Here is a 16,747-nt window from a genome sequence, read left to right as displayed (position 1 = left end):
TTATTTCAGTCCAGGTCCTGGTCCAGGTCCTCTTTAATGTGCCCTTTCTTCCAGCAGACCTGATTCAAATGACCTGCGCTTCATCGAAATCTGCAGATTCATTTAAATCAGGAGTGCTGGAGCAGGAAAACATCTAAACCACGCAGCCACACCAGGGGGACCAGGACCAGGACTGAAAACGCTGCTAAGATTTAAAAAAAATAAAAAAAATACTGCATCGAAAATCTCACTTTTAATTTGAAGACCCCGTCGCCTCACTTCCGCCCTCCCTCCATTTTAGCGCAGTTAGCTTGATCGCACCGCGGAGAGCCAAACGGAGGCAGAGCGGATCAATTTGGAGCCGCGGCGGTTGATCGGGATTATGTGGCGACACTGATTGCTGCATCGGTAAGAAACTGCGGCCTCTGGCACCGCCGGACAAGCCGTTTAACGGGCCGTTTGTCCGCTTTGACGTTTTAGCGCAAACCAGCTAGCATAGCGCTGTGTTTTCTCCTCACAGACCTCCCCTCTCCCTTTGTTCGCTTGCGCCTTTTTTTGCACCGATGCGGGTTTTATAAATACTGGCGCAATATGGCTGCCGGATGGGGGTTGACCAATTATCTGTGCACATATTTGAAGATGTTGGAGTGTAAGCGACAGGGCCGGTGCTGAGGCGGACACCTAATGAAGAGGGTAAACTGTGACCTCTGGCTGGTCGTCTTCATCATCATCATCAGGCAAAATAACCAGCTCGTCTGCAGCAGCCACAGACGAACATTCATGACAGTCTGTGACTGGTCACACACACACACACACACACACACACAGGAAGAGGAGGAGGAGGAGGGTCATCTATTCTGCAAACAATAACAGTGTAGAAGAAGAAATGTACAGAATGTCTGGATAACGCTGAGCTGACAGGCTGCTGTGTCCAGAGTCAGCTGACCTCAGGTGTGCTTCCTGTGTGGCTCAGCCAGGTGTGGATTGTGTTGACATGGTGACAGATGTGTATTGATGCTGCTTGTCTTCATTGCGTTGAGTTGAGACACTTTGAGGTCATCGTTTGCTGCTGCTGCTGCTGCTGCTGATGATGATGATGGTTGATCAAAATCTGGATTAAAAAATGATCATTAGATTTTTACCAAATGCCGGCGTGAGGAGACGCTGCGTTTGGTGTTCATGGGTTTTCTCGGAGCAGAAAGACTGAACCGCAGGACATTTTGTTCTGCCTCCAGCCTCAGAGGTCAGTGAACGCATCACCAGGTGTTCACAGTCACCTGTAGCTCAAAAAGAGGCGTGTGAGGAGTCAGTTTAGAACAGGATGTGATGTTTACGTCAGATGACTGAACACGAAATCCAGATTAAAACCAGAACACGAGTGTGAACAAGCCAATTATTCAGCGTTCCAGAAAAAAAACGAGTCTACAGTCAGACCACAGTCAGACTACAGTCTACAGTCAGACTACAGTCAGACTACAGTCTACAGTCAGACTACAGTCAGACTACAGTCTACAGTCAGACTACAGACTACAGTCAGTCTACAGTCAGACCACAGTCAGACTACAGTCAGTCTACAGTCAGACTACAGTCAGTCTACAGTCAGACTACAGTCTACAGTCAGTCTACAGACTACAGTCAGTCTACAGTCAGACTACAGTCAGACTACAGTCTACAGTCAGACTACAGTCAGACTACAGTCAGACTACAGACTACAGTCAGACTACAGTCAGTCTACAGTCTACAGTCAGTCTACAGACTACAGTCAGTCTACAGTCAGTCTACAGTCTACAGTCAGTCTACAGTCAGACTACAGTCAGACTACAGTCTACAGTCAGTCTACAGACTACAGTCAGACTACAGACTACAGTCAGACTACAGTCTACAGTCAGACTACAGTCTACAGTCAGACTACAGTTAGTTACAGTCAGACTACAGTCAGAGGAAGCTGCTTAAAAATGACTTCAGTGATGAATCCGTTTAGTTTTCTGCTTCTGAACTGGTGAAACGATCAGACCTGAACTGAAGTTGGTCATTAGGTTCACCAGTTGGACCAGAATCTTCTGCTCTTCTTCGTCTTAAACAGGTTTAAATTCAGCGTCTTTAGGTTTGAAGCGTTTGTTGAACAAAACGAGACGTTTTCAGACTGTTTGCTGACTTCAGATCAGTGGATTCATCGACGCTGGCAGAGCTCTGTGTTGATGCTCGGTGTTACAGGAATACATCAGCTTTCCTTTCTATGGTGTGATGATGATGATGATGATGCTAAGAGCAGCAGATCTTCCTCCAGCTCAGTTTTCCAGCCTCTGTTCTGAGCTTTGATCCTCACAGTGGATCTTTGCCTCCTGCCGGGTTTTTGGCTTCGTCTTTCCGCCTGGTCTCGCTCTGGTCCTGGTCTCGCTCTGATCCTGGTCTTACTCTGGTCTTGGTCTTGCTCTGGTCTGCTGTCGTACAGAGTTACTGCGATGCTGCATGTATGTGATTGGCTGCTCGCGTGGCAGCAGCTCTGTGCTCGTCGCTGCAGTTGTTTTTATGCACATAGACAGACAGCAGAGTGTTCAGAGGAGTGTCTGTCTGTCTGTCTGTCTGTCTGTCTGTCTGTCCAGCACTCAGTTGTCGTTCACTCTCTGTTTGTTGACCTTTGATGATCAGTTTTTGTAAAATCCATCGAGCTTCAGACACAAAGTGATGAGATCAGCTGATCGGATCCATCCCATCACCGACTGATCGATCAGAACACGATTCCTCTGCCATGACAGTGAAGTGAGTCTTTGGGTTTTGGACAATGAGTCATCTGAAGACATCATGACAATTAAAACAATACAGAAACCAAACAATGAAGAGCAGAATAACAGAAAGAGTCTTTGGATTTTTCTGGACTCGATTAACTGAAAACATGATAAATAATCAATAATGAGGACGATCACTAGCTGTAGAAACTTTGAATGAAGTCAGATTTTGGAGCTGACCGGCTGTTTGATCCGTCCATCACGGCGGCTTCAGGTGGTTTTCAGAGAATCATAGCGGACGACTACCGACAGAGAGACGAGCAGCTGACCAATAGGAGCACAGAGCGCTCCTCACCTGTGAACAGGTGCAGTGAAGGAGGGATGAAGGTGGAGCTGAGGAAAGCTCACACTCAGCACAGACAGCCAGAATCAAACACACAGCGCCAGACGCCATGTTTGTTTACCTTCCTGTTCCAGGAAGTCAGCCTCTAGCACCTCCTTCCTGATGACATCACGCAGGTGGTTAAAGGTGGTGAGCTGTGATTGGTCTGTCAGACTTCCTGCCTGAAGCCGCCGTTAGTCTGACTGTGGAAACAGTTCATTAATGAATGGAGAGATCAATCACGATCGGCTCGGACTTGTGACAGCGGCGCTCATGATCACATGACGCAGCCACACTGGTGGTCCGCCGGGACACCTGAAGAGAACTGAGCCTTCATTAATGTTACCAGTGAAACCAGTCGTGAGTCAACGTGTCCACCGAGCGTCGGACTCCGAGAGTTTCCTCAGATAACGAGTCTTTTTCTAACGAGCTCGTGTGACGACAGAAAGCAGCACAACGATCATTTTACCTTTTCGTGACGAAGACCATCAGTTCGTCGTGTTGAAGCTGCAGCAGTGAGAACATCCAGAGAGCGCAGAGCTCCGTGAGGCCGCCGCTCAGTCCTCTGTGACGAGTAACGCTGTCAGCACAGCCGCCGCGTGTTTCCAGGACCGTCGCTGGTCCAGCTGAAGAAACCACGTTCCGTGTCATGGACAGTGGAGATCATTCGTGTGTCCGCTCGGCGGCTCAGACCTGCTGTAACGTGTCCTGGTTGGTCCTCGGCCTGTGCTGCGGCCTTCCACCGAGTTTCAGGAATCCGCCGTTTGTTTTTTCTGTCGGCAAAGCGAGTGGAAACGAACGACCTCCGTGACGTCAGGCGGTTACTGAACTCTGAAATGTTGATTCTGTTTCTGCTGCAAAAATGTTTCTTGTTACAAAACAACTGAGTTCATGTCAGTCAGCTCTTCAGTTCTTCACAAGGGATTATGGGAAATGTATTCAAATGGGTTTCGCTCAGGAAGCATCAGGTTCAGCGTTTTGTCACTGCTGCTGTTTGGAGGAAGAGTTGAATGTCGACTGTTCCGGAAGCTGAACGTGTTCCAGCTGAGGATGAGCTCGGGTTTGATTGTTGATTAGAAGGTGAAGAACACGTCTGATGGTCTGATGACGCTCTGGTTTCCTCCTCAGGTTCATCAGTTTCCTCATCAGGTCCATCAGCTGTGACGTCGCCTCGGTCTCCAGGTGTTAGTCTGTCCCCGGCCTGCATGCAGCCTGTCCGGGGCCCGGCCTAATTCCTGGTGCTCCTTCTTTCCCACCTCCTCCTCCCTCCTTTCCCTACCCTCCTCCCCCTGCCCCCTCCCTCCATCCTCAACCCCCTCCCCCCAGCCCCCTCCCCCCCACACGCTAACTCCCAGCGTTCAGCCTGGACCGACGGCCTGGCTGGCTGCCCCCCCTACAGGTGGATGAATGAAGACCCCATTCAAGAGCCCAGCGGCCCCGCGGCCCCGAGCAGACGGAGGTGAGATATGAAATAGGTTTTTAAATCACTGACTCACAGAGCTCAGATGTCAGAGTGTCCTTGAACGCACCACCTGTCCGTATGATGGATGCTGAATGTTTGTGTTTCAGGACATTCAGGCGTGTCTGCAAACATGATGAAGAAGAAGAACTCGCACAAGTAAGTCTGACGAATGCGAGCTGATGATGAATCATGTGACTTTATCTCCCAGGACCAGACCTCCAGATCACAGCTGGAACATGTTTGTCTTCTTCTCTCCTCCGTCCTCTCTTTCTTTCCCGTCCTTCACTTTAACTTTTACTCTTCGTCCTTTTTGTGTCTCCTCCACGCTGTCTCGCTCTCTTCATCTTGTCCTTTGTCGTCTGCGTCGTCGGTTTCCCTCATCTCGTTTTTCTCGTCCTCTGCAGGAAACAGAGGACCAGCGTTGGTCCCAGTAAGACTCTGGCTCAGCCCAGAAGGAACATCGTGGGCTGCAGGATCCAGCACATCTGGAAGGAAGGCAGTAAGTTAGATCTGAAGAGACGTTTGGTTAGCTTCTCAGACTGACCAGGGTTCTTCTTGACCAGGGTCACACCACTGGTTTGGAGACGACCGTGAGACATGAACACCTCCTTTTTGTTCATGTTTAGCTGATCTGTGTGTGTGTGTGTGTGTGTGTGTGTGTGTGTGTCCTCTCAGGTAAGTCGTCCCAGTGGAAGGGGACAGTCCTGGACCAGGTCCCTGTTAACCCGTCTCTCTACCTGATCAAATACGACGGCTTCGACTGCATCTACGGCCTGGAGCTGTACGGCGACGAGCGGGTGGTGGGTCTGGAGGTCCTGCCCGACAGAGTGGGTGAGGAAGAGAGGAGCCCCCCCCCCACATTCAGTTTGACCACAGCAGCCTCTAGTGGATGCTAGAGGAACTGCAGGTCCACGCTGCGGTTTTATGTACATGTATGTGAGCAGAGGTGATGGTGTCAGTGTAACCTGCCTCTCTGTGATTGGTCCAGCTCCGGCCCGGGTGAGCGACTCGCTGCTGGCGGAGACGATGATCGGGAAAGCGGTGGAGCACATGTTTGAGACGGAGGACGGGCCGAAGGAGGAGTGGAGGGGGATGGTGCTGGCCCGGGCCCCCATCATGACCTCCTGGTTCTACATCACCTACGAGAAAGACCCCGTCCTCTACATGTACCAGCTGCTGGACGACTACAAGGAGGGAGACCTGCGCATCATGCCCGACTCCAGTGAGTGGAAACACACCACTATCACCAGTGTGACCAGTATGAACAGTGTCAAGTCTTTCAGCCACATGTTGGTTGTTTCATCTGTAGTTTTAAACAGCCGCCTCTCTCTCTGCAGACGACAGCGTGGCGGCGGAGCGGGAGCCCGGCGAGGTCGTCGACAGTCTGGTGGGCAAACAGGTGGAGTACGCCAAAGAGGACGGCGGGAAGCGGTCGGGGATGGTCATCCACCAGGTGGAGGCCAAGCCCTCTGTCTACTTCATCAAGTTCGACGACGACTTCCACATCTACGTCTACGACCTGGTCAAGACCTCCTAAGGCCAGAAACCCGGTCCGGGACCCCCAAAAAAGACTTACCGAGACCTGCCTAGACCCACCAACCCCCCACCACCACCGCCACCCCCCAGTGAAGAAAGGCTACAGCTACGGTTTTAAAGATCCAGCGAGTCCCCAGGATCGACGAGACGCCTGAGACAGAAGATCCAGTCTTCAGTTTCATCAAAGGCCTTAAAAAGCGCTGAGCTCATCATCATTCGAGGACGCTTCCTCTGACACATGCTCAAACATAAACCTGGTTCCAGAGCCCCGAAGGAGACCAGTGAGCCGGTGGTATCTGACATCTGGACTAAAATCACACAAAAAATCTGTTTTAGTTTGAAAAGTTGACTTTTAGAACCAGAGACATCTGCGAGGACACGATCCTGAGACGCTCTAGACCATCGAAAAGGTCCCAAACACCATCCAGAGTCAAAGCAGGTCTGGATCCTTGAAACCAGACCCCCTCCACCCTTTCCTGAAACCCTGTCAGACCGTCGGAGACCTCCGCAGTCGGTGGGGGGGGGGGGGGTGTTAATGAAGGCCGGGGTTAATGAAGGGACGGGATTTCAGGGCCCCTTTAGATGAAGTGAAAGCTGAACCGCCGTCTGTCTTTATCATCCACAAGGTGTCAGTGGATGCACAGGTGGAGCTCTTGTCCAATCACAGAGCATTTTACTGACCCCACCTCCCTGCAGGTCACCTGTTGACCAATGAAGACGCAGAGAGGAGGACGGACGAAAGAACCAGAGGACACAGTTTTATCATTTGTCTTTTGTTGAATCCTACATTACCCAGAATGCCTTTAGGTTCCACAACAGACAGCCAGAGAGGCTCAGGTGTCACATGGGCGGCATCGTTTAGCCTGTTAGCATCGTTAGCTGCCCAGCTAGCTCGCGGTCGCCACAGAGATTTGGTTTGAGCAGGAATGCTAACGATGCTAACGAGGCTAACAAGTTCGTTACAGGTTGAATTCAAGCGACGCTTCTTCTTCTTCTTCTGTTCCTGGTTCAGCTTGATTTACTCTCAGCATGTTCGTATCTGTGCCAAAAAGATGTTCATCAAAGTGTTTTAGACCCTGATGACCAGGATGATGACGATGACGATGATGATGATGATGACGACGGCGGCGTGTTCAGCAGCGTTTACTGGCCCTTATTGAACGTTTATGAGCAGCATGTTCCATTAAGTTAAAGGTTTGTGACACGTTCAGGTGCAGACATCAGGACACGTTTAAATGATGATTCAAGTTTTAACCATGAAAGCGTCTCTGATAGTATCACAGCTGTGTCTCACTGCCCGGTCCTTCATGTCCTGTTGACCAGCAGGCGGCTGTCCGTCCACAGGAGGACGTCCAATCCGTTCATTCACAAACACACAGCTGCTTTACGTGTTCGTGTTCTGCTGCTAAAGGTTAAATTAGAGGTTTAAAATAAAGTGTTGGTTTACATCCGAGCGTGACGGCGTCTTCATCGTCTCATCGTCAGAGGACGACGAAAGATTCCCAAAAAACACCTGAATGCTCCTTTAAAGTCTTCTCAGACATCCATCAGTCCTGAGTCACAATAAGACGTCGACACAACAAATCAGCAAACTGACGAAGGTCACACTGTAGCAGCTGTCAGGCCCCGCCCCCTGTCTGACACCACCTGGAGCTCTGTTTTCTGATTGGCTGGACTCCCCGGCGAGGGGCGGTCCAGGCACAGAGCTGCTGGCTGCGTTCAGCTGAGGCAGCGTCTCCGGCTGGAGGGTGATTTATGCTTTCTGCGTCTGTCCTCCTCTTCTTCTTCTTCTGCTGTCATGTCGACGCGCTGCACAGTTTCTTCTTTGTCTCTCTTTCTGTCAGCTGACTCGTGCTGAGCGGCGTGTTTCTTGGTTCTGATTGGCTTGATTCCTCCTCGCTCTTCTGTCCTTTCATCGTTATTCCTGAAAGGTTTCCGCCGGATGAATCTCTGCTTTTCTTTCTGGAAGTCTTCTAGCTTCCTGTTCAAGAAGTTCTCATCCACTTCATCTCCCACAATCCTGTGCTCTTACTGCCGTAGCTCCGCCCACCAGCCTCATAGACATTAACGTAGGCGGCCATGTTGTCTGAAGGACCTTGAGGTCTGAGAACGTGTTTGAGGCTGAATGTGTCTGGATCGTTTCTTTGATCCTGAGGGACGTTCTGACTGTAGAACGCAGTTCGTTCTGTGGAACCAGGTGTGTTCTACCTGTGCAGGAACACACCTGGTTAAGACGTTAGCATCTTCACTGTAGTGCCAGTTCTAAAACATTTTATTCTGATTTAAGTCGTGTGTTCCTGTTCCCGAGTGGAGCATTCAAACGCAGCCGTGGCTGCTCCAGGATCAGTTTGATGTCATTGGAGGACGAACACCTTTGCTTTCCTTATAAGGACGCGGCTTCAGGTGAGCTCTGGTTCAACAGATGCGTCCTCCATGTTGTTCCTGTGTTTTAGATTTGACGTCCTGGAGGAGTCCAGAACGCTGGGTTCTAGTTTGGAACCTAGAACATTCTGGAGTCTTGTTGGTAGAAACTGACAGAAATCTCTGCCGTCTGATTGGACGAGGACAAACGAGGTGACTCATCTGTTTTTCTGACGTCATGGTGTTTCCTAGAGAGGACGGCGTGTTCAGCTCTCCACCGTCTCTGAAATCTGGATCAGTCGATTGGAGGGAACGTGTGATTCGGCCTTTCAGTGTAAAGTACTTCCTGTTGAAGCACCTGTTTGTTGTTGTCATGGACCTCCTCACCTGGTCTGTTTTGGTTCCAGAAGACTTCTGATTGGCTCCTCTGTCTCTGGTCTTTGCTCTGACAGCAGAGGAATCAGCTGTTCTCAGCTCACCTGGATGCTCTGGGGCATTACCCACAATGCACCTGGCCTCAGGCTGATACCCCTCTGGTGGTGGGGGGGCAGCACCGTGTCTGGGTGGATCTTTGGACATTGTTAGTCGTCTGTTCAGGAGCCGACGCGCCGTTCGTATTTTACAGGTGTGTGTGTGTGTGTGCGTGTGTGCGTGCGTGCGTGCGTGTGTGTGCGTGTGTGTTGTTTTTGCATGCATATATAGCTCAGTGTAAATCGATGTGAGTTGCATGTCTGTGTAGTTTCAGTTGTCCGGCTGACTTCTGTCTCTTGTGGCTTTTCGGTGCCTTTTGGTTTCTTTCTCTTCTTTTCGTCTCTTGTTTTGTACTTCGTCTCTCAGAGGCGCCTGTTTTTGGGTTTGTTGAGCAAAAATAGAAAAATGACAGATGATCCTCCTCAAACAGAAGTGACAGCAGTTATTGTCATGTGACCACAGGTGATGACAGGTGTGACTCTGCTTTGGGTGGATCGTCCCTTTAAAGAGTGCCAACTCCAGATGCCAGTGTTGTACAGCCGTGAGCCGCTCACACTATTTACTAAAATAAACCATTTCTCTGTTTTTTCACTCGTGAGTCCGTCCGTGTTTCTGCAAGACGACAACAAATGAAAGAGAGTTCAGAGAAGGAAAACAGGTTTTTCACCATCCAATCGAGATGGAGACAAACATCAGGAGCAGAGTCACATGACCTGCAGCAGGTTAGTTCAGGTACTGAAGAGACAAACACGTAGAAACTGAGTTAACAGAGTGATGAGAACTGTGTCAAAATATATGAAGAAGAAGAGATCTGTGTCTGCAGGCCAGATGAATCTGACTGGTTTTACTGGTTTGAGGAGGCAAATGGGAGGAGCAGGACCTGATCACATGGACGGAATAACAGCATTAAAATTACACATTCAGATAAAAATAGTTTTTGGGTTTTGTCTGATTTTTTTAAGTAAGCAGCTTTTTGTTGCATCGTCTCATTTTATAAATGAAGAGAAAGAAGAAAAATCTAAAGATTCACAAGTCAGTTTGAAGTTTAAGAGCGACAGAATAAATCTCATCTTTTTCTATATTTACATTAACATGAAGATTTGTGTGTTTTATGGAAGTTTAGAGACTTTAAAGAGCTTCTGCACGAGAAAAACTCCAGTCACTCTGACATGAAGGTATTCAGTGAATCTGAGTATTTAAGGCCTGAAATATTTGTGTTAGAGAGAAACTGCAGAGCGACAGACGCTGAAAAACAAGGTAAAAATAGACCATAAATAGATGAGGATTAATTGACTTTAACATGAACGTGTAACTAAGAACATTAATGCTGACACAAATAGCAGAGGTGGAAAGTAACTAAGAGCTTTTTCATGCCTTTACTCTCTACATTGTACTTTTACTCCACTACAGTTTATCTGTCGGCTGGAACTACTTTAAGATTTACACACAAAGCTAAATATTCTGTTGTGCTATAGATTAAATTATCCAGCTCTATAAAGTGTGTCAGCAGTAATATTGCAATAATGAGACATCGATATAAGTTAAGTCTGAGGTTCACGTTGCCTTAAATCAAGTGACACGAACACTGATGAATGAATGAATGAATGAATGAATGAATGATAAATTGTTCCATAACTGCTGGATGTGGAAATAAACTGTTAACGGATTCAAAAGCTTAAAAACTGAAGGCAAACTGAAGATATGTCGATATTTGTTCAATTCTTATTTAAAAACAAGTGAACTTAAACATCAGTTACTGCAGCTTTAAAATACTGACGTCATATGAATTTTACAGTGAGTGACGTCACTCTCCACAGTGTCGCTGCTCTCCACTTTACCGCGGTCACTCCCATAATGCACCTCTTCACATAGTTTACAAAACCCCGCTTTTCTCGCTGTTCATTCCCAAAAACCAAAACAAACTCACAGACCTGCAGCAGGGTGGTCGGTGGGAGATGACATGAAAAGCGTCAGGTCTTAAAATGTGACACCGTCAGTCAAAGAGCGGGAAAGGCGCTACAGGAAGTTTCAGCGCCATGTTTGTTTCACATGATCCTTCTAGTTCATGAGCGTGATGATCGGTGCGTTCACGGTCCATCCGTGACAGGTGCAGCCTGACTTGTTACGCTTTGCGCCTCAGCCCTTCTGATCCTGAACCGGAAATCATGATTTTCAATATGTTCTAAAAGAAAAAGCAGCTAAAAATACAGAGAAGAAAGTGTTGTTAAAACTGTTTTCGAACTACATTCAGTATCACGCGGCTCTGAGCTGAAAGTGCAGCATTGGAACGTTTAAAGGTAATTATTAAAGTGATTTAGGAAGGATATTATTTCTAAAAATTGTTAAAATAATGTACAGCTTACCAATATCTAGAACAACAAAGGCTAAAACATTGAAATATTTTGTTTAGCAGAACTTTATTCTGTTGTTCCCATTTTAAAAAAATCCAAAAGGATATATTCAAATAAAATAAAATGATGCAGCTGATTGTATTTAGTTTAGTCAGATTCGGCTATTGGTCTCTTTTAAAGATTTAGTTTATGAAGAAAATAAATTCCAAAATATTTAGCAAAATTTAATAAATATATTTCTAAATGATGCGCTCCCCAAAGACATGCATAATTACCAATGGATTAAAACAGTAATCCACAATCATCAAACATCAAAAATAAACGTTTCAATGTCACATCTCGCGATACGTCTTCGCGTTGACTTCACGACTCCGAGATCTCGTCCATGCAAACAAAGATGGTGGCTTCCTGACGGTCCATGTGGCTGCGAAGACAGAAAACTCCGTCATAACTTTACATGAACTTATTGATTATAACTGAAACTATCAACAGACTCGATTCTGTGAGGAACCAGAAATGCAGCACGACGACGTGAGTGTGATGAATTCATGAATTTAAGCTGCTAATAAGCTCTGATAGCCTTCATGCTAACGTTAGCTTACCGGCATCTATGAAAAAAGGATAAATCGGGGTTAATTATCATCTGCTGCTCATTAGGCGGACTAGTTGACTAATTACTGAACAGTAATTATCTGCACTAATGATACACTGATAGAAATTTAGTGTTTTAACAGCTCTGAGACACTTTGGCAGTAAGCTAGGAGGTGACGCCGAACTCCGTTATAAAACGGTCAATTTTAAGGTTTTCTGGCTTCTCTGCAAACACACAGCTGTTAAAAAATGGCTCGACACACACATCTGTTCAGTCCTATGAGAACATAATGTCGGCAGCACGTTACACATCGTCGTCTTTGTCTCAGACATATAGTCCTCTGAATATGTCCAGGACCTCTCTGCCATGTGGGCAGTTTTATTATTGAGTGTTTCACAGACGCTACGTTAAAAAGAGATTAACTTCAGAATATAACAGTCGAAAAAAACCTGAAAACAGTAGAGCTCTTTAGATACTTGCACAACTTGATGATACTGAGATTTTTTTTAAAATTCATCTTTAATATTGTGAATCAAAAGCCTCCTGATGAAACTCAGTGGATGTTTGTAATGTGTGAAATCTGCTTCCTGCAGGTGATCTGGGACATTATTGGGAACAAACAGTTCTGCTCCTTCAAAGTCAAGTAAGTCTCAAACTCAACATCAAGGCCACAAGCTGGAGTGTGAGTTCAGGGAATCGGCGTCGTCGGGTCCTGCTGGGCTTTGATTGATGAATATTAAACTAAACAGTAGATTTCAGCAGAGTGAAGTTTGCCCTTTGCTGGAGGTTTGATAATCAACAGTTTGAGTTCAGGTGTCATCTCCTCTCGGTCTGCAGGACGAAGAGTCAGAACTTCTGTCGCAATGAATTCAACATCACAGGTTTGTGTAACCGCTCGTCCTGCCCGCTGGCCAACAGCCAGTACGCCACCATCAGGGAGGAGAAAGGTAACGACCGAGTCCGTCCGCCAGTAACACACAGACAGTCTGATGAAAATATTCAGGAAAAACGACGAGCTCTCTCTTAAAATACCAGTAATTAATGTCATTGGTCAGCTCATTCATCATGTGTTCACTTGCTCTGCAGGTCAGTGTTTCCTCTACATGAAGGTGATTGAAAGAGCAGCTTTTCCCGCCAAGATGTGGGAGAAGGTGAGCAGGACGCCGGTTCATTGACTTCATGTTTCAGTTTGTACGACATCTTTTCTGACCTGAAATCAAAAGTTTTTCTTCTTGTTTGACCAGAGAAGAACTTCTGACTCAAAGCTTTCAGGAAAAAATACACGAAAGACTTAACCTGCTCAGTTTTTATGGTTCAGTGTGGGACAGCGAACGAAGAGGCAGGACATGTACGTTTGTGTTGAAACTCTCTGTGTGTGTGTGTGTGTGTGTGTGTGTGTGTGTGTGTGTGTGTGTCCAGGTGAAGCTCAGTAAGAACTACGAGAAAGCTCTGGAACAGATCGATGAGAATTTGATCTACTGGCCTCGATTCATCAGACATAAATGCAAACAGCGTTTCACCAAAATCACTCAGTATCTGATCCGCATGCGCAAACTGGTCCTCAAGAGACAGTAAGTACCCCGAAAGTAATACCAAGAACTACAACTCACTACAGGAAGTAACTGCACTGAGCAGGACCAATGAAATCCTTCTCACAGCAGACTGATGATGGTCACAGCTTCATGAAATCTGCACAGACCGATGATGTTTGGTGGAGTTTGGTTTTCAGTTTCTGAAGAAGTTTAAACTCAGAAAGTCAAAACAGAATCAGATGAAGGTTTATTGATCCTCAGAGAGGAGAACAGATCAATGAAGAAAGTAAAAACATAAATTACAAGCAGTAGAAATACACACAGTACACTAGTGTTCAAGTAATACTGCAGTACTGCTCGTACAGGCAGAGTGTTTGACTCAGATCGATCGGTTTGTGTTTTCAGGAGGAAGCTGGTTCCTCTCAGCAGGAAGGTGGAGAAGCGAGAGAAGAGGAAAGAGGTGAGCGTCGGTCAGCTGGTCACACAGTGAGAGCCAAACGCTTCAGGTGTGTTTACCTGCCTGTCTGTCTGTCTGTCTGCCTGCAGGAGAAAGCTCTGATCGCCGCTCAGCTGGACAACGCCATCGAGAAGGAGCTGCTGGAGAGACTCAAACAGGGAACGGTACGACGCCGCCGGCAGCTGACTTGGGATCAGTTTCACTGTCAGAACAGACGAGTTGAAGTGTAGACTTTAAAAACACCAAAAAAGGACTTTTTTTTACAGTAACGAGAGTAAATATACAAGCAGGTCAGTTTTATTGTCAGGCAGAAGTTTTCAGGACACTTTGCACCTGGATCAGGTTCAGACTCTCAGTCCACTGAGACCCAACAGCAACACTCAGCCACCAGCTGTCAGCTTATTGTAACACAAGTACGAACACGCTAACGTAAACATGCTAACATGCCAATGAAAACATGCTAACATGCTAAATGTCAGACATTAGGACGTTAATGTGCTCGTTCACATGACCCTGTTGTTGAGGTTGTGTGAGCTAATGTTAGCATTTAGCTCAAAGTCCAGCAGTTTGTCAGAATCTGAAGTGTGTGTGTGTGTGTGTGTGTGTGTGTGTGTGTTAGTACGGAGACATCTACAACTTCCCGATCCACGCCTTCGACAGAGCTCTGGAGCAGCAGGATGAAGAGAGCGAGTCAGAGGAGGAAGAGGAGGAGGAGGAGGATGACGAGGTGATGAAGGAGCCTTCAGAGGTTCAGTGTTTCAGTTTCACTTTCCGTTGAAGGACCCTGAACGTGTCTCTGTGTCTGCAGGACGTCGGCAGGAGAGAGTTTGTGGCGGACGATGAGGTGGAGGAGAGCGACCTGAGCGACTTCGAGGTAAATCTTCATCATCTTCATCATCTTCATCATCTTCATCACAGGGACAGTTCGCCGTCTGTGAGATGTGTGATTAGTTTAAAGCTTCACGTCTAGAAGCGTCTGACGGCCAGAGGCGGTGTGTTATCAGGTGGTCAGAGGTCAAAGGTCACTGACCATCAAACATGTTTTGAACTTGAGAATTCACACGATGATTATGACATTTCATCCAAACGAGGAGGAAATCAGACATTAACTGACAGGCGTGACGGGCGCCGCAAACAGGAAGTGATTCTAGTTCAATCTGACAAACACAAACAGCTTTCATTGGTTTTCTGTTCGCTCGTCTGTGGTGACATGTGGAGCTCAGGAAGTCGTTTCTTCTTTCAGGACATGAACAAACTGAAGACGAGCAGCGACGAGGAGGAACAGGACGAGGAAGAGGAGGAGTCGAGTGAAGAAGAGGAGGAGGAGGAGGAGCAGGAGATGGAGATGGAGGTGGAGACAAAGACAAAGACAAAGACAAAGGCCTCCAGGTCAAAGGGCAAATCTCCCGCTAACGGCTCGGCGGCTAGGAAGAAGCGAGCGTACGTGGAGATCGAGTATGAGCAGGAGGCGGAGCCCGCCACCAAGAGCAGAGCCACGTAGTGACGTCACACCCTCAGCTGCCAATCGAACTGTGAGCTGTCTGTGAGGTCGACGGCCTCCGCTGAGGACACGCTGACACGCTGGTCAGTTTTTGTTTTCTCTCCGTCTGAACTGTGCGGCGGCGTCGCTGAACGTTCTCGTCCTCACCGCGTCTCAACTCTTTGCCTTCATCTCTGTTTGTGCGTCTAAACGTGTCGCTCTGCGGCGGCGTCACCAGCGCAGGACCAGTCGTCGTCTGTCAGACTCTGCTGAGGAAAAACCCGCCCACCTCCCACCGGCACTTCCAGGTCTTCTTCCGTCGGCGCCGTACGTTCTGTCACGAGCCGTCCTGCGATGAATCCTCCATCAGTTTGTGCCGCTGTTGTCCACCCTGTTACATCACTGCGGCGCGGCAGAATAAGAGAAACGCCTCAAAGACTGAACGTGGTGTTCCTAATAAACTGGACACTGATCCGTTTGATACACTTATCAATAAGCAGGTGACATTTAAACCATTTAAGGAGAAAGAAAAAATAAAAATACACCATTGATTTTATGTCTGACGCTTCAGATGTCTGAAAACGAAAAACAGAATGAATCAAGTTTTTGGGAAAAAAAACCTGAGTTTGAGATTTTTCTTCTTTTCAGAAAAATAACGAAAACGCAGAAACAGAAACTTCAGATCTGCTCTGATTCAATCCCACAAAGTGACTTTAACTCTTTAACATTAAAAAACTGCTTTGTTTTGTTAAATATTAAAAACAACGTGAATAAATCAGCTTCAGTGTGTAAATCTGCGTCTGTTTCCCGTCAAACCTTCAAAATCTGCCGGAAAACATGAACTCTGGAAACATCTTCGGATCTAAAACAACTACCTGATCCCGTCTGACTGATCTTGGATCAGTTTTATTCTCCAGATTTTGACTCGTGTTTCATATTTACCGTTTTCTGACAGCAGGGTGACGTAACAGGAAGCAGAGCGGAGCGTACAGGATGTTGATCACCCCGATAAACACCATGAGGGTGGGAAAACCCACGGCCTGGACCAGAGCGCCCCCTGTGGACGGTCCTGAAACAACACAGATTTTTAAGTCTCATCATCAGGACAGAAGAACGTTTCAGTGCTGACGTCTGTCTTCCTGTTTTATTTTGAAAGGGTTTCTCCTCTTGTGTCGTGTTTGTTAGTTTGTTGAGTTTTTTGTGCTCTTCCTGGTTCTTGGTGGTCATGTGGTCACTGTTCCACCACTGCACTGTGTGTGTGTGTGTGTGTATGTGTGTGTTACCTATAGCGAAGCCCATACACAGCGCCACGTCAGCGATGGCGTAGACGCTGCCGTAGACAGAGGCGTGACGGATGTCGACCAGGTAACCCATGATGGCCATCATGGAGGAGTCCACCATCCCTGAAGGAAACACAC

General features: G+C 47.2%; 3 protein-coding genes and 1 non-coding gene across 4 annotated transcripts in view; 3 read left to right on the top strand and 1 right to left on the bottom strand.

Moving 5' to 3' along the window:
• The first annotated feature begins 264 nt into the window (after positions 1–264).
• spinb (spindlin b) lies at positions 265–9,508 on the top strand. The gene is given in 8 exon segments (XM_076729756.1): positions 265–387; positions 4,216–4,520; positions 4,522–4,546; positions 4,657–4,705; positions 4,954–5,048; positions 5,225–5,380; positions 5,538–5,771; positions 5,887–9,508. Coding segments are annotated over 7 exon segments (789 nt in total). The 5' UTR covers positions 265–387; positions 4,216–4,490; the 3' UTR covers positions 6,087–9,508.
• Positions 9,509–10,969: 1,461 nt separating this feature from the next.
• LOC143321539 (small nucleolar RNA U13) lies at positions 10,970–11,068 on the top strand. The gene has a single exon (XR_013077221.1). It is a non-coding gene; the product is annotated as a small nucleolar RNA U13 (small nucleolar RNA).
• Positions 11,069–11,627: 559 nt separating this feature from the next.
• On the top strand, positions 11,628–16,120 carry mak16 (MAK16 homolog (S. cerevisiae)). Its single transcript, XM_076730791.1, has 10 exons — positions 11,628–11,799; positions 12,454–12,503; positions 12,698–12,807; positions 12,947–13,011; positions 13,280–13,431; positions 13,798–13,852; positions 13,939–14,013; positions 14,469–14,576; positions 14,658–14,723; positions 15,093–16,120. Exons 1-10 carry the CDS (start codon positions 11,785–11,787, stop codon positions 15,348–15,350), a joined length of 954 nt encoding a protein of 317 aa, XP_076586906.1. The 5' UTR covers positions 11,628–11,784; the 3' UTR covers positions 15,351–16,120.
• Positions 13,840–16,747, bottom strand: part of LOC143320818 (chromaffin granule amine transporter-like) — a 7,628-nt gene continuing 4,720 nt past the window's right edge. The window contains exons 14-16 of the mRNA XM_076730787.1: positions 16,613–16,732; positions 16,272–16,398; positions 13,840–14,051 (exon numbers count right to left, since the gene is read on the bottom strand). Of these exons, the coding sequence (XP_076586902.1) occupies positions 14,000–14,051; positions 16,272–16,398; positions 16,613–16,732 (299 nt within the window). The 3' untranslated portion in view covers positions 13,840–13,999. The remainder of the gene's footprint in view (positions 14,052–16,271; positions 16,399–16,612; positions 16,733–16,747) is intronic.

This window comes from Chaetodon auriga, chromosome 5, assembly GCF_051107435.1.
Source record: "Chaetodon auriga isolate fChaAug3 chromosome 5, fChaAug3.hap1, whole genome shotgun sequence".
Classification (NCBI taxonomy): domain Eukaryota; kingdom Metazoa; phylum Chordata; class Actinopteri; order Chaetodontiformes; family Chaetodontidae; genus Chaetodon; species Chaetodon auriga.
Note: the sequence above shows the minus strand (reverse complement) of the source record. Positions and strands in the feature narration are given on the sequence as shown.